This window comes from Eucyclogobius newberryi, unplaced genomic scaffold, assembly GCF_026437365.1.
Source record: "Eucyclogobius newberryi isolate DKJ021-1_F unplaced genomic scaffold, fEucNew1.0.hap1 SCAF_2, whole genome shotgun sequence".
Lineage (NCBI taxonomy): Eukaryota > Metazoa > Chordata > Actinopteri > Gobiiformes > Gobiidae > Eucyclogobius > Eucyclogobius newberryi.
In genome coordinates this window covers 52,192,665-52,211,187 of record NW_027315834.1, presented here as the reverse complement: position 1 = coordinate 52,211,187, position 18,523 = coordinate 52,192,665, and the positions used below count along the sequence as shown (strand labels likewise).

The following is an 18,523-nucleotide window of genomic DNA, read 5'->3' as shown; positions in this document are numbered from 1 at the left end:
CTCCTTCATGTTTCCTTCATGTTTCCTTCATGTCTCCTTCATGTTTCCTTCATGTTTCCTTCATGTGTCCTTCATGTCTCCTTCATCTGTCCTTCATGTCTCCTTCATGTCTCCTTCATGTGTCCTTCATGTCTCCTTCATGTCTCCTTCATGTCTCCTTCATGTGTCCTTCATGTCTCCTTCATGTGTCCTTCATGTCTCCTTCATGTGTCCTTCATGTCTCCTTCATGTGTCCTTCATCTGTCCTTCATGTCTCCTTCATATGTCCTTCATGTGTCCTTCATGTCTCCTTCATGTCTCCTTCATGTCTCCTTCATCTGTCCTTCATGTCTCCTTCATGTCTTCTTCATGTCTCCTTCATGTGTCCTTCATGTGTCCTTCATGTGTCCTTCATGTCTCCTTCATGTCTCCTTCATGTGTCCTTCATGTTTCCTTCATGTGTCCTTCATGTGTCCTACATGTCTCCTTCATGTCTCCTTCATGTGTCCTTCATGTTTCCTTCATGTGTCCTTCATGTGTCCTACATGTCTCCTTCATGGGTCCTTCGTGCGTCCTTCGTGTTTCCTTCATGTGTCCTTCATTTGTCTTTCATAGATGTCTCCATAGATCTGACGAGCAGCTTTAAAGTGAGTGAGTCTAACAGATCATTGTGTTTCAGGTGGCGAAAGAAATCAAAGAGCGGTGAGTTAGACTCCTCCTCCTCTAACCCTGACTCCTCCTCCTCTAACCCTGACTCCTCCTCCTTTAACCCTGACTCCTCCTCTAACCCTGACTCCTCCTCCTCTGGTCACCTCTGGTCCCACATAGGGATGCAGACCTAAACCCACGTTCAGGTTCAGGTCCGGACCTGAACCAGGCCATATTTACATCATGTCAGAACACGACACATGAACCAGGACGACTCAAACACAAGGTTTAACTGCAGTGAAATAAACTCAATTTATCTGGTTTATTCACTGTTTTTAACAGAAGTTACAACTTACAAATCAAAAGCTACGAGCTACGAGCTAGCTGCTAAACTATAGCTTAACAGCTAACGCACATTCATGTGTTTTACTAGAGGAACAAGAGCATGTTGAGTGTTGTTGACAGGGTCAGTCGGGGTCAAGGGTCAAAGCAGCTGTTTCATCTGATACAATGTTTCGTCTTTAGACACATTTCACTCTTTAATGTTTCAGATCCTTGAGCATCAAAAGTCAGATCAAACCTTCAAACACAAAACACAGTGTCAATAATGAAGTAAAATAACAGAGTTACAAAAACTAGCATAAAAGTCAACTAGAACCACTATAAAGCATCAACTTATAGAACTATAGCAACAAATCAAAATAATACATCATATTAGGAGCATTAAACACCAGACCATATTTAACAACTGTAGAATACAAATACTATTACAAAATATAAACTCCAATTCATGAATGCAGCAATTAAGTAATATTACTTAGACTTAGTATTTACTTAATGCCAAATACATCACATCACAACATAACACTTCAGTTATTTCATTCATATTTACACCAGACCAAAGATCCAGACCCCGCCCCTTTAACACGTTGACCCCGCCTCTTTAACACGCTGACCCCGCCCTTTTAACACGCTGACCCCGCCGCTTTAACACGCTGACCCCGCCCCTTTAACACGTTGACCCCGCCTCTTTAACACGCTGACCCCGCCCTTTTAACACGCTGACCCCGCCTCTTTAACACGCTAACCCCGCCCCTTTAACACGCTGACCCCGCCCTTTTAACACGCTGACCCCGTCTCTTTAACACGCTGACCCCGCCCCTTTAACACGCTGACCCCGCCTCTTTAACACGCTGACCCCGCCCCTTTAACACGCTGACCCCGCCCCTTTAACACGCTGACCCCGCCCCTTTAACACGCTGACCCCGCCTCTACCCCGCCCCTTTAACACGCTGACCCCGCCCCTTTAACACGTTGACCCCGCCCCTTTAACACGTTGACCCCGCCCCTTTAACACGTTGACCCCGCCCCTTTAACACGTTGACCCCGCCTCTTTAACACACTGACCCCGCCCCTTTAACACGTTGACCCCGCCCCTTTAACACGTTGACCCCGCCTCTTTAACACGCTGACCCCGCCCCTTTAACACGCTGACCCCGCCCGCTGACCCCGCCCCTTTAACACGCTGACCCCGCCCCTCCGCCCCTTTAACACGCTGACCCGGCCCCTTTAACAGCTGACCCTGCCCCTTTAAAACGTTGACCCCGCCCCTTTAACACGTTGACCCCGCCTCTTTAACACGCTGACCCCGCCCCTTTAACACGCTGACCCGGCCCCTTTAACACGCTGACCCGGCCCCTTTAACACACTGACCCGGCCCCTTTAACAGCTGACCCTGCCCCTTTAAAACGTTGACCCCGCCCCTTTAACACGTTGACCCCGCCTCTTTAACACGCTGACCCCGCCCCTTTAACACGTTGACCCTGCCCCTTTAACACGTTGACCCCGCCTCTTTAACACGCTGACCCCGCCTCTTTAACACGCTGACCCTGCCCCTTTAACACGCTGACCCCGCCCCTTTAACACGCTGACCCCCGCCCCTTTAACACGCTGACCCCGCCCCTTTAACACGCTGACCCCCGCCACAAGGCGCTCCCGTCTCACACGTACGAGACGCTCCTGTCTCACACGTACGAGGCGCTCCCGTCTCACACGTACGAGGCGCTCCCGTCCCACACGTACGAGGCGCTCCCGTCTCACACGTACGAGGCGCTCCTGTCTCACACGTACGAGGCGCTCCCGTCTCACACGTACGAGGCGCTCCCGTCTCACACGTACGAGGCGCTCCCGTCCCACACGTACGAGGCGCTCCCGTCTCACATGTACGAGGCGCTCCCGTCCCACACGTACGAGGCGCTCCCGTCTCACACGTACGAGGCGCTCCCGTCTCACACGTACGAGGCGCTCCCGTCTCACACGTACGAGGCGCTCCCGTCCCACACGTACGAGGCGCTCCCGTCCCACACGTACGAGGCGCTCCCGTCCCACACGTACGAGGCGCTCCCGTCTCACACGTACGAGGCGCTCCCGTCTCACACGTACGAGGCGCTCCCGTCTCACACGTACGAGGCGCTCCCGTCCCACACGTACGAGGCGCTCCCGTCTCACACGTACGAGGCGCTCCCGTCTCACACGTACGAGGCGCTCCCGTCCCACACGTACGAGGCGCTCCCGTCCCACACGTACGAGGCGCTCCCGTCCCACACGTACGAGGCGCTCCCGTCTCACACGTACGAGGCGCTCCCGTCTCACACGTACGAGGCGCTCCCGTCTCACATGTACGAGGCGCTCCCGTCCCACACGTACGAGGCGCTCCCGTCTCACACGTACGAGGCGCTCCCGTCTCACACGTACGAGGCACTCCCGTCCCACACGTACGAGGCGCTCCTGTCTCACTGAAGACGTGTGCGTCAGTGGTTAGGGTCCGTGTGCTCTGTTGACAGTGATGTCAGTGTTTACGTCGTTTCCAGGGTGAATTTCTCGATCAGTGAAGGTTTGAGATGCTCTAGATTCTAGAACAAAAAGAATAAAATCTGTTATATTTCATGAGTCCAGAACCCAATCACCGGGTTTCGTTTTTTTTGGACCTGAACCAAAACGTTTTTACAAGTCCAGATCCGGTCCATCGTAGCGGTACACATCCTTGTTCCCACATGGTCTCTCCGGGTCTCTCCTGCTCTAGTCTCACATGGTCTCACCTGGTGTCTCCTGGTGTCTCCTGGTGTCTCCTGGTCTGGTCTCACATGGTTTCTCCTGGTGTCTCCTGGTGTCTCCTGGTGTCTCCTGGTCTCTCCTGGTGTCTCCTGGTGTCTCCTGGTCTGGTCTCACATGGTTTCTCCTGGTGTCTCCTGGTCTGGTCTCACATGGTTTCTCCTGGTGTCTCCTGGTCTGGTCTCTCCTGGTGTCTCCTGGTCTAGTCTCACATGGTGTCTCCTGGTGTCTCCTGGTCTGGTCTCACATGGTGTCTCCTGGTGTCTCCTGGTCTGGTCTCACATGGTCTCTCCTCTTCAGAGTGACCATGGCGTCCTCGTTCAGGATCTCCACTCGTCCTGTCGTCTCTGAGAACATGTCGCACTTTGCCGTGGACTTCAGCGCAGAGAGGGCGGGGCTTCACACACTCAACTTCCTGCCAGGTGAGGATTACTTCCTCCTGACCTCAGACCTGGTCCTGACCTCAGACCTGGTCCTGACCCCTGACCTCAGACCTGGTCCTGACCTCAGACCTGGTCCTGACCCCTGACATCAGACCTGGTTCTGACCCTTGACCTCAGACCTGGTCCCGACCCCTGACCTCAGACCTGGTCCTGACCCCTGACATCAGACCTGGTCCTGACCCCTGACATCAGACCTGGTCCTGACCCTTGACCTCAGACCTGGTCCTGACATCAGACCTGGTCCTGACCCCTGACATCAGACCTGGTCCTGACCCCTGACATCAGACCTGGTCCTGACCCTTGACCTCAGACCTGGTCCTGACATCAGACCTGGTCCTGACCCTTGACCTCAGACCTGGTCCTGACCCTTGACCTCAGACCTGGTCCTGACCTCAGACCTGGTCCTGACCTCAGACCTTGTCCTGACCCCTGACATCAGACCTGGTCCTGACCCTTGACCTCAGACCTGGTCTTGACCTCAGAACTGGTCCTGACCCCTGACATCAGACCTGGTCCTGACCCTTGACCTCAGACCTGGTCTTGACCTCAGACCTGGTCCTGACCCCTGACCTCAGACCTGGTCCTGACCCCTGACATCAGACCTGGTCCTGACCCCTGACATCAGACCTGGTCCTGACCCCTGACCTCAGACCTGGTCCTGACCCCTGACATCAGACCTGGTCCTGACCCCTGACATCAGACCTGGTCCTGACCCCTGACCTCACACTTGTCTCTCTCCTCAGCTCCTCCCGTTCCGATCCTGGACGTTTCTCGCTGCTTCATCAGAGACAACATCGTCTTTGTCCAGTGGAGCTCTGTCGACCAATCAGGGGCAACCTATGAGCTCCAGTTCAGGAAATCTGACCAGGAGACCACGCCCCCTTCAGCTGATGCATGCTGGGAGAAGATCCAGGGCATCAGGGACACTCACAGTGCCATCTCAGGTCAGAGGGAGTCACATGGTCCTTAAACCAGTCCTCACAGAGACATGGACCATAAACCAGTCCTCACAGAGACATGGACCATAAACCAGTCCTCACAGAGACATGGACCATAAACCAGTCCTCACAGAGACATGGACCATAAACCAGTCCTCACAGAGACATGGACCATAAACCAGTCCTCACAGAGACATGGACCATAAACCAGTCCTCACAGAGACATGGACCATAAACCAGTCCTCACAGAGACATGGACCATAAACCAGTCCTCACAGAGACATGGACCATAAACCAGTCCTCACAGAGACATGGACCATAAAACCAGTCCTCACAGAGACATGGACCATAAACCAGTCCTCACAGAGACATGGACCATAAACCAGTCCTCACAGAGACATGGACCATAAAACCAGTCCTCACAGAGACATGGACCATAAACCAGTCCTCACAGAGACATGGACCATAAACCAGTCCTCACAGAGACATGGACCATAAACCAGTCCTCACAGAGACATGGACCATAAAACCAGTCCTCACAGAGACATGGACCATAAAACCAGTCCTCACAGAGACATGGACCATAAACCAGTCCTGGTTTTATGGTCCATGTCTCTGTGAGGACTGGTTTTATGGTCCATAAACCAGTCCATAAACCAGTCCTCACAGAGACATGGACCATAAAACCAGTCCTCACAGAGACATGGACCATAAACCAGTCCTCACAGAGACATGGACCATAAACCAGTCCTCACAGAGACATGGACCATAAACCAGTCCTCACAGAGACATGGACCATAAACCAGTCCTCACAGAGACATGGACCATAAAACCAGTCCTCACAGAGACATGGACCATAAACCAGTCCTCACAGAGACATGGACCATAAACCAGTCCTCACAGAGACATGGACCATAAAACCAGTCCTCACAGAGACATGGACCATAAACCAGTCCTCACAGAGACATGGACCATAAACCAGTCCTCACAGAGACATGGACCATAAACCAGTCCTCACAGAGACATGGACCATAAACCAGTCCTCACAGAGACATGGACCATAAACCAGTCCTCACAGAGACACGGACCATAAACCAGTCCTCACAGAGACATGGACCATAAACCAGTCCTCACAGAGACATGGACCATAAAACCAGTCCTCACAGAGACATGGACCATAAACCAGTCCTCACAGAGACATGGACCATAAACCAGTCCTCACAGAGACATGGACCATAAACCAGTCCTCACAGAGACATGGACCATAAACCAGTCCTCACAGAGACATGGACCATAAACCAGTCCTCACAGAGACATGGACCATAAACCAGTCCTCACAGAGACATGGACCATAAACCAGTCCTCACAGAGACATGGACCATAAACCAGTCCTCACAGAGACATGGACCATAAAACCAGTCCTCACAGAGACATGGACCATAAACCAGTCCTCACAGAGACATGGACCATAAACCAGTCCTCACAGAGACATGGACCATAAACCAGTCCTCACAGAGACATGGACCATAAACCAGTCCTCACAGAGACATGGACCATAAACCAGTCCTCACAGAGACATGGACCATAAAACCAGTCCTCACAGAGACATGGACCATAAAACCAGTCCTCACAGAGACATGGACCATAAAACCAGTCCTCACAGAGACATGGACCATAAACCAGTCCTCACAGAGACATGGACCATAAACCAGTCCTCACAGAGACATGGACCATAAAACCAGTCCTCACAGAGACATGGACCATAAACCAGTCCTCACAGAGACATGGACCATAAACCAGTCCTCACAGAGACATGGACCATAAACCAGTCCTCACAGAGACATGGACCATAAAACCAGTCCTCACAGAGACATGGACCATAAAACCAGTCCTCACAGAGACATGGACCATAAACCAGTCCTCACAGAGACATGGACCATAAAACCAGTCCTCACAGAGACATGGACCATAAAACCAGTCCTCACAGAGACATGGACCATAAACCAGTCCTCACAGAGACATGGACCATAAAACCAGTCCTCACAGAGACATGGACCATAAAACCAGTCCTCACAGAGACATGGACCATAAAACCAGTCCTCACAGAGACATGGACCATAAACCAGTCCTCACAGAGACATGGACCATAAAACCAGTCCTCACAGAGACATGGACCATAAACCAGTCCTCACAGAGACATGGACCATAAACCAGTCCTCACAGAGACATGGACCATAAACCAGTCCTCACAGAGACATGGACCATAAATCAGTCCTCACAGAGACATGGACCATAAAACCAGTCCTCACAGAGACATGGACCATAAACCAGTCCTCACAGAGACATGGACCATAAACCAGTCCTCACAGAGACATGGACCATAAACCAGTCCTCACAGAGACATGGACCATAAACCCAGTCCTCACAGAGACATGGACCATAAACCAGTCCTCACAGAGACATGGACCATAAACCAGTCCTCACAGAGACATGGACCATAAACCAGTCCTCACAGAGACATGGACCATAAACCCAGTCCTCACAGAGACATGGACCATAAAACCAGTCCTCACAGAGACATGGACCATAAAACCAGTCCTCACAGAGACATGGACCATAAACCAGTCCTCACAGAGACATGGACCATAAACCAGTCCTCACAGAGACATGGACCATAAACCAGTCCTCACAGAGACATGGACCATAAACCAGTCCTCACAGAGACATGGACCATAAACCAGTCCTCACAGAGACATGGACCATAAACCAGTCCTCACAGAGACATGGACCATAAACCAGTCCTCACAGAGACATGGACCATAAAACCAGTCCTCACAGAGACATGGACCATAAACCAGTCCTCACAGAGACATGGACCATAAACCAGTCCTCACAGAGACATGGACCATAAACCAGTCCTCACAGAGACATGGACCATAAACCAGTCCTCACAGAGACATGAGTCGTCCTGACTTTGCCCTGTCTCTGGAAGGTTTGCGGTTGGATTCTCGTTTTGTGGAGGTTCGAGTTCGAGCTCGGAACAAAGCAGCTGCAGGAGAGTTTTCTGAGATGCTTCAGCTCGAGACGAAAGGTCAGACTCTGTCATCTGACCTCACCTGTTTAACACTGACCTGACCTCTGACCTCACCTCTAACTTCACCACTGACCTCACCTGTTTAACACTGACCTGACCTCTGACCTCACCTCTAACTTCACCACTGACCTCACCTCTGACCCCTGACCTCACCACTGACCCCTGACCTCACCTCTGACCCATGCCCTCACCTCTGACCCCTGACCTCACCTCAAACCTCACCTCTGACCCTTCACCTCACCTCTGATCCTTGACCTAACCTCTGACCTGACCTCTGACCTAACCTCTGACCTCACCTCTGACCTATTTTTTTAAATAATAAACATTTCAGACGAGAGCGTGACCAAAGAGCAAATCTTAAAATACAAATACAAATAGACTTAAACGACACAACAAAAGAAACACAATCATTTAAATTACAATAAAAGTCACATTTAGTCCAAAGTCTGTCAAATGTGTCCATTTCCAAATTAAGACCAAATGGTCATTTTTTCCCCATTTGTGTTTCATATATTTAGTATTTGTCCAGATTAGAAATGTATTTATATAATTTAGATATTATTCCTCTTGAACGTTCTGCTTCATAAGTCTTGATAAACATCAGTCAGAGGTCATAAAGGTCATGACCTTGTTTCATGTCAGTCAGAGGTCATAAAGGTCATGACCTTGTTTCATGTCAGTCAGAGGTCATAAAGGTCATGACCTTGTTTCATGTCTTGGTTATAATAACTCTTTATTTGTAAAAACCTATAAAAGCTTTTCATGTGATTCTTTGTCCTCCAGACCTTGAGTCTCAGCTCAGTTCTATTTGTACAAAACCTTTGGTCATAAAGTTTTACCAGTTTAAGATTGTAACATGTGTGTTTAGTTTGTATGTTTGAACAGCTCCTTCCATGATGTAAGAACAGATTTGACCCAGGGATTCTTCACTTCCTCCTCATGACCCAAGCGTCTGTCATCTGCAGTAAGACCTGTACAGGAACCTCAGGCACCACATGACTCTCAGTATAAGACCTGTACAGGAACCCCCGGCACCACATGACTCTCAGTATAAGACCTGTACAGGAACCCCCGGCACCACATGACTCTCAGTATAAGACCTGTACAGGAACCCCCGGCACCACATGACTCTCAGTATAAGACCTGTACAGGAACCTCAGGCACCACATGACTCTCAGTATAAGACCTGTACAGGAACCTCAGGCACCACATGACTCTCAGTATAAGACCTGTACAGGAACCTCAGGCACCACATGACTCTCAGTATAAGACCTGTACAGGAACCTCAGGCACCACATGACTCTCAGTATAAGACCTGTACAGGAACCTCAGGCACCACATGACTCTCAGTATAAGACCTGTACAGGAACCTCAGGCACCACATGACTCTCAGTATAAGACCTGTACAGGAACCTCAGGCACCACATGACTCTCAGTATAAGACCTGTACAGGAACCCCCGGCACCACATGACTCTCAGTATAAGACCTGTACAGGAACCTCAGGCACCACATGACTCTCAGTATAAGACCTGTACAGGAACCTCAGGCACCACATGACTCTCAGTATAAGACCTGTACAAACACTCTCATTTCACCTGAAATAAAGTACTTTTCACACAAGGTAAACTCCGCCTCCTTTTCTGGAAGAGTCTGGAAAAGAAAGAGAAATCTGGGCAAAACATGAATTTGAATAGTTTTCATCCTTTGACATGAAAGGGGCCACGCCCTTTTTTATGTTTCTTACACAATATTTGTTTGTTTCTCATCTTTGTCAATATATTTAACCTCATAATTCGAGACAATCTGTCATTAACATTAAAATATGCTATTCATATAAACCACGTTATAACCAATCGACTTTTGTGACACAACTCTGGTCTAACACAACAAACAAACAGGAACTACAACTGAACACACAAACACAGGAACTACAACCGAACACAACACACAAACACAGGAACTACAACCGAACACAACACACAAACACAGGAACTACAACCGAACACAACACACAAACACAGGAACTACAACCGAACACAACACTCAAACACAGGAACTACAACCGAACACAACACACAAACACAGGAACTACAACCGAACACAACACACAAACACAGGAACTACAACCGAACACAACACACAAACACAGGAACTACAACCAAACACAACACACAAACACAGGAACTACAACCGAACACAACACACAAACACAGGAACTACAACCGAACACAACACACAAACACAGGAACTACAACCGAACACAACACACAAACACAGGAACTACAACCGAACACACAAACACAGGAACTACAACCGAACACACAAACACAGGAACTACAACCGAACACAACACACAAACACAGGAACTACAACCGAACCCAACACACAAACACAGGAACTACAACCAAACACAACACACAAACACGGGAACTACAACCGAACACAACACACAAACACAGGAACTACAACCGAACACAACACACAAACACAGGAACTACAACCAAACACAATACACAAACACAGGAATTACAACCGAACACACAACACACAAGAACTACAACCGAACACAACAGAACTACAACAGAACACAACACACAAACACAGGAACTACAACCAAACACAAAACACAAACACAGGAACTACAACCAAACACACAAACACAGGAACTGCAACAGAACACAACACACAAACACAGGAACTACAACCGAACACAACACACAAACACAGGAACTACAACAGAACACAACACACAAACACAGGAACTACAACCGAACACAACACACAAACACAGGAACTACAACAGAACACAACACACAAACACAGGAACTACAACCGAACACACAGGAACTACAACCGAACACAACACACAACACACAGGAACTACAACAGAACACAACACACAAACACAGGAACTACAACAACAGAACACAACACACAAACACAGGAACTACAACCGAACACACAAACACAGGAACTACAACCGAACACAACACACAAACACAGGAACTACAACCGAACACAACACACAAACACAGGAACTACAACCGAACACACATGGAGGACCTGGGGGCCCATTTTTGGAGGACCAGGGGGCCCATGTTTGGAGGACCTGGGGGCCCATGTTTGGAGGACCTGGGGGCCCATGTTTGGAGGACCTGGGGGCCCATGTTTGGCGAGAGTTCTGTTGGAATAATGTTTTTTCAGAACACCATGACCATTGTTCACAGGGCGGGGCAGAGTGCAGGAGACATTGTGGAAACCTGGAGGCAAACCATTAAGAGACTTGGGGCTTGTTTGATCCGAGTCGGCCCGCGGGACGTCCGGGGTCGGCCCGCGGGACGTCTGGATTCAGCCATGACACATGGTTTATCACTGAACGCTGGTTCGGAGCCAGTTTGGGAGCCTCAGAGCCATGTGCACGCTCAGTGTCCTCTGGAAGAGCCACAGTCCTCAGTGTCCTTTGGAAGAGCCACAGTCCTCAGTGTCGCCACAGTCCTCAGTGTCCTCTGGAAGAGCCACAGTCCTCAGTGTCGCCACAGTCCTCAGTGTCCTCTGGAAGAGCCACAGTCCTCAGTGTCCTCTGGAAGAGCCACAGTCCTCAGTGTCCTCTGGAAGAGCCACAGTCCTCAGTGTCCTCTGGAAGAGCCACAATCCTCAGTGTCCTCTGGAAGAGCCACAGTCCTCAGTGTCCTCTGGAAGAGCCACAATCCTCAGTGTCCTCTGGAAGAGCCACAGTCCTCAGTGTCCTCTGGAAGAGCCACAGTCCTCAGTGTCCTCTGGAAGAGCCACAGTCCTCAGTGTCCTCTGGAAGAGCCACAATCCTCAGTGTCCTCTGGAAGAGCCACAGTCCTCAGTGTCGCCACAGTCCTCAGTGTCCTCTGGAAGAGCCACAGTCCTCAGTGTCCTCTGGAAGAGCCACAGTCCTCAGTGTCCTCTGGAAGAGCCACAGTCCTCAGTGTCCTCTGGAAGAGCCACAGTCCTCAGTGTCCTCTGGAAGAGCCACAATCCTCAGTGTCCTCTGGAAGAGCCACAGTCCTCAGTGTCCTCTGGAAGAGCCACAGTCCTCAGTGTCCTCTGGAAGAGCCACAGTCCTCAGTGTCCTCTGGAAGAGCCACAGTCCTCAGTGTCCTCTGGAAGAGCCACAGTCCTCAGTGTCCTCTGGAAGAGCCACAGTCCTCAGATGTCCTGGACTCTGAGCCGTCTCTTCTGACCCTTGATAGTGACCCCTGTGGCTGTGTCCAGATGGAGGCGGGGCTAGCTTAGCTGTAAAAAGACCAAAGAAGATAAACACCCATTTATGTTTCACTGTTTGTTCTGTGTTTATTAACGACAAATGCATCATAAATGACAGTGTTTCCTGATATGACCTAAGATGTATATATATATATATATATATATATATATCATATATCATGTATATATGATGTAAGATGTATATATATCATATCATGTATATATGATGTAAGATGTATATATATCATGTATATATGATGTAAGATGTATATATCATATATCATGTATATATGATGTAAGATGTATATATATCATGTATATATGATGTAAGATGTATATATCATATATCATGTATATATGATGTAAGATGTATATATCATATATCATGTATATATGATGTAAGATGTATATATCATATATCATGTATATATGATGTAAGATGTATATATCATATATCATGTATATATGATGTAAGATGTATATATCATATATCATGTATATATGATGTAAGATGTATATATCATATATCATGTATATATGATGTAAGATGTATATATCATATATCATGTATATATGATGTAAGATGTATATATGATGTAAGTCTGGGTCTGGGAACCCTCTGGACGGGGGGATTCAGATCTTTCTTCTGGACATGTTGTGTTCTTGTGTGTCAGCGTTTCACTTCAGTCTGGACTCGCTCACGGCTCATCCAGAACTCAGCGTCCAGAGCCACAGCGCCACCTGGAGGCCAAAGGTCAAAGAGCACGACCCCCGGATCAAGAGCAGAGACAAGACCAGGTCTGAGCTTCAACAGAACTTATGGTGTCATATTGTATCCACACATATTTACGTTACTACGGCAACAAGACAAGGACAAGATGCACCACACCACACTGTTCTAATAAAGTCTAGAGAGAGGGTGGTTCTGTTACCATGGCTAAAATAATGAAAAACAGATTGCAGTGTTTAAAGTCTAATGCAGTGGTCCCCAAACTACGGCCCGCGGCCTTTCAATCCGGCCCGCCAAGCTTGCCCAAGTTATATTCAAAAATAATTTGAAAAATATATATTTATTATTATTATGTATATTTTTTAGCAAATGTCGGAGTCAAACTCATGATACTGTGGCGGCCGTTCACTTTCGCCTGTAATGTCCACATTTCCCCAAGAGATGGCACTGTTCCGTCTAAGCTGCGCACTGTGCTAAGATCTATGAAGAAAATAACATTCACCACAAACGGCCACCGGGGCCAAAAGAGCAGGAAGCACAAGTGTTTGACACTGAAGAAGACTCTTGTGGACAGTAGAAGACTCTTGTGGACAGTAGAAGACTCTTGTGGACTGTAGAAGACTCTTGTGGACAGTAGAAGACTCTTGTGGACAGTAGAAGACTCTTGTGGACTGTAGAAGACTCTTGTGGACTGTAGAAGACTCTTGTGGACTGTAGAAGACTCTTGTGGACAGTAGAAGACTCTTGTAGTAGAAGACTCTTGTGGACAGTAGAAGACTCTTGTAGTAGAAGACTCTTGTGGACTGTAGAAGACTCTTGTGGACAGTAGAAGACTCTTGTGGACAGTAGAAGACTCTTGTGGACAGTAGAAGACTCTTGTAGTAGAAGACTCTTGTGGACTGTAGAAGACTCTTGTGGACAGTAGAAGACTCATGTGGACTGTATAAGACTCTTGTGGACTGTAGAAGACTCTTGTGGACTGTAGAAGACTCTTGTGGACTGTAGAAGACTCTTGTGGACAGTAGAAGACTCTTGTGGACAGTAGAAGACTCTTGTGGACAGTAGAAGACTCTTGTGGACAATAGGACACTGTCCAGGGGACACGTTGTGTTCTCTACATTTTTAGTTTCAAAACGCTGTGTGTTTTATTACATCAGAATCATATTTACTGATAAATTAGTCTTATTAGTCCCGAGGCGCAGCGCGGACCACGGACACGTTCAGAAGACACTGACGTGTCACTATTGTGTAAATGAGACTTTCATGTCCAGACCTGACTCACGAGTCAAAGACACATGTCCATCATTATCTGGAGCATATTTCTGTGTAAATATCTCATGCCACAGTAAAAGTCACTCCATGAGTACGAGCTCAGGAGCAGATGATCCATCCATCTTCTGCCGCTTTATCCGGGGCCGGGTCGCGGGGGCAGCAGTCTGAGCAGGGACTCCCAGACTTCCTCCTCCCCAGACACTTCCTCTAACTCCTCCGGGGGGATCCCGAGGCGTTCCCAGGCCAGCCGAGAGACATAGTCTCTCCAGCGTGTCCTGGGTCTTCCCCGGGGCCTCTTCCCGGTGGGACATGCCTGAAACACCTCCCGAGGGAGGCGCCCAGGAGGCATCCGGAACAGATGCCCGAGCCACCTTAGCTGGCTCCTCTCGACGTGGAGGAGCAGCGGCTCTACTCCGAGCTCCCCCCGTGTGGCCGAGCTCCTCACCTTATCTCTAAGGGAGCGCCCAGCCACACGGCGGAGAAAACTCATTTCGACCGCTTGTATCCGCGATCTTGTTCTTTCGGTCACTACCCAAAGCTCATGACCATAGGTGAGGTCAGAACGTAGACCGACCGGTAAATAGAGAGCTTTGCCTTTCGGCTCAGCTCCCTCTTTACCACGACTGCATCACTGCAGCCGCTGCACCGATCCGCCTGTCGATCTCACGCTCCATCCTTCCCTCACTCGTGAACAAGACCCCGAGATACTTGAACTCCTCCACTTGGGGCAAGGACACCCCACCCACCTGGAGAGGGCAAGCCACCTTTTTCCGGTCGAGAACCATGGCCTCTGATTTGGAGGTGCTGATTCTCATCCCAGCCGCTTCACACTCGGCTGCAAACCGTCCCAGTGCATGTTGCAGGTCCGGGTTTGATGGAGCCATCAGGACAACATCGTCTGCAAACAGCAGAGATGAGATCCTGTGGTCCCCAAACCGGACACCCTCCGACCCCTGACTGCGCCTAGAAATTCTGTCCATAAAAATTATGAACAGAACCGGTGACAAAGGGCAGCCCTGGCGGAGTCCAACATGCACTGGGAACAGGTCTGACTTACTGCCGGCAATGCGAACACAGCTCCTGCTCCGGTCATACAGGGACCGGACAGCCCTGAGCAAAGGGCCCCGGACCCCGTAGTCCCGGAGCACCCCCCAAAGGACACCCCGAGGGACACGGTCGAAAGCCTTCTCCAGATCCACAAAGCACATGTGGACTGGTTGGGCAAACTCCCATGAGCCCTCGAGCACCCGATGGAGGGTATAGAGCTGGTCCAGTGTTCCACGACCGGGACGAAAACCACTCTGCTCCTCCTGAATCCGAGGTTCGACTATCGGTCGGATTCTCCTCTCCAGTACCTTGGAATAGACCTTACCCGGGAGGCTGAGGAGTGTGATCCCTCTGTAGTTGGAACACACCCTCCGGTCCCCCTTCTTGAACAGAGGGACCACCACCCCGGTCTGCCAGTCCAGAGGCACGGTCCCCGAACGCCACGCGATGTTGCAGAGACGTGTCAAACAAGACGGTCCTACAACATCCAGATACTTTAGGTACTCAGGGCGGATCTCATCCACACCCGGAGCCACTGAGGAGTTTGCGAACAACCTCAGTGACTTCAGCTTGGGTGATGGATGAGCCAGCCACCGAGTCCCCGGTCTCCACTTCCTCTTCGGAAGACGTGACTGAGGGATTAAGGAGATCCTCAAAGTATTCCTTCCATCGTCCGACGACATCCCCAGTTGAGGTCAGCAGGCCTCCACCCGCACCGTAAACGGTGTTGGTGAGACACTGCTTCCCCCTCCTGAGGCGCCGGACGGTTTGCCAGAATTTCTTTGGTGCCGACCGATAGTCCTCCTCCATGGCCTCCCCGAACTCCTCCCAGGCCCGGGTTTTTGCCTCTGCGACAGCACGAGCCGCGGCTCGCTTGGCCTGCCGATACCTGTCGATGACCTCCGGAGACCTACAAGCCAGAGTGGCCTGATAGGCCTCCTTCTTCAGTCTGACGGCATCCCTTACTTCCGGTGTCCACCACCGGGTTCGGGGGTTGCCGCCACGACAGGCACCGGAGACCTTGCGACCACAACTCCGAGCAGCCGCATCAACAATGGAGGCGGAGAACATGGTCCACTCGGACTCAATGTCCCCAACCTCCCCCGGGACATGGGAGAAGCTCTCCCGGAGGTGCGAGTTGAATACCCTACTGACAGAGGGCTCCACTAGACGTTCCCAACAGACCCTCACAATGCGCTTGGGTCTGCCAAGTCTGTCCGGCTTCCTCCTCCGCCAGCGGATCCAACTCACCACCAGGTGGTGATCGGTTGACAACTCAAGACAAGACAAGACACGCGGCTGGAGGTCAGATGACACGACAACAAAGTCGATCATTGACCTCCGGCCTGTGTCCTGGTGCCATGTGCACTGATGGACACCCTTGTGCTTGAACATGGTGTTCGTTATGGACAATCCGTGGCTAGCACAGAAGTCCAATAACTGAACACCGCTCGGGTTCAGATTGGGGAAGCCGTTCTTCCCGATCACCCCTCTCCAGGTGTCACTGTCATTGCCCACGTGGGCGTTGAAGTCCCCCAGTAGAACAGCGGAGTCCCCGGTCGGTGCACTGTCCAGTCCCCCTCCCAAGGACTCCAAGAAGGCCGAGTACTCTGCACTGCTGTTCGACCCGTAGGCCGCCACAACAGTGAGAGACCTGTCCCCCACCCGAAGGCTGAGGGACGCGACCCTCTCGTTCACCGGGGTAAACTCCAACACGTGGCGGCTGAGCTGAGGGGCTATCAGCAAGCCCACACCAGCCCGCCGCCTCTCCCCGCGGGCAACACCAGAGAAGTGGAGCGTCCAGCCCCTCTCGAGGAGATGGGTTCCAGAGCCCAAACTGTGCGTGGAGGTGAGGCCGACTATATCTAGTCGGTATCGCTCAACCTCCCGCACAAGCTCAGGCTCTTTCCCCCCCAGCGAGGTGACATTCCATGTCCCCAGAGTTAGTCTCTGTGTCTGGAGATCTGGTCGCCGAGGCCCCTGCCGTCGACTGCCGCCCAGATCTCTCTGCACCGGCCCCTTATGGATCCTCCTGCAGGTGGTGGGCCCACGGGAGGGCGGCCCCACGTCGCTCTTTCGGGCTGTGCCCGGCCGGGCCCCGTGGGGTAAGACCCGGCCACCAGGCGCTCGCCATGGAGCACCCATCCCAGGCCTGGCTCCAGGATGGGGCCCCGGTGACGCCGATCCGGGCGACGTAAACGGCCTTGTTCGTGTCGTCGTCATAAGAGGCTTCTGAACCGATCTTTGTCTGACCCGTCACCTAGGACCTGTTTGCCTTGGGAGACCCGACCAGGGGCATGAAGCCCCCGACAACATAGCTCCCGGGATCATTCGGGCACTCAAACCCCTCCACCACGTTAAGGTGTCGGTTCAAGGAGAGGAGGAGCAGATGATCCTGATGTGAAGACACAAAGTCATCAAGGACAGAGGGGACACTAGAGACAGAGGGGACACTAGAGACAGAGGGGACACTAGAGACAGCTGTGGTTTGTTCTAAAGCAGGACTAAAGTGCCCCGCGTGCGCCACGAGACCTCCGGTTTAAAAGACGCATCACTACTGCGTTTATTTCTGTGTAAATATCTCATGTTACAACGTGGGGACCTGCGGTTTATGACAGGTGCGGTTTATGACAGGTGCGGTTTATGACAGGTGTGGTTTATGACAGGCGCGGTTTATGACAGGTGTGGTTTATGACAGGTGCGACCTGTTAGTTTATGAATAATATCATCTAGAAATGGTCTTGAAGTGGCACATTTTGGAGCAGTTGATGAGCATAAAGTCACAGAAGAAGCAAAAGAAGCATCGACCTGGACCAAGTGTCCAACCACTGGAGACGTGTCCAACCACTGGAGACGTGTCCAACCACTGGAGACGTGTCCAACCACTGGAGACGTGTCCAACCACTGGAGACGTGTCCAACCACTGGAGACATGAGAAGGACAGAAGAGCAAAAATGTAACATTCAAGTCAAAATGTTGCATGTTCTGGTGACATTTATTAAGATGTTTTATTCATGGATATGAATC

The 18,523-nt window shown here is 50.5% G+C and overlaps 1 protein-coding gene across 1 annotated transcript in view; it reads left to right on the top strand.

Moving 5' to 3' along the window:
- LOC140367078 (FSD1-like protein) overlaps positions 1-18,523 on the top strand; it is a 48,908-nt gene that overhangs the window by 19,998 nt on the left and 10,387 nt on the right. The window contains exons 5-9 of the mRNA XM_072453400.1: positions 659-681; positions 4,039-4,160; positions 4,925-5,125; positions 8,112-8,210; positions 13,122-13,245. Of these exons, the coding sequence (XP_072309501.1) occupies positions 659-681; positions 4,039-4,160; positions 4,925-5,125; positions 8,112-8,210; positions 13,122-13,245 (569 nt within the window). The remainder of the gene's footprint in view (positions 1-658; positions 682-4,038; positions 4,161-4,924; positions 5,126-8,111; positions 8,211-13,121; positions 13,246-18,523) is intronic.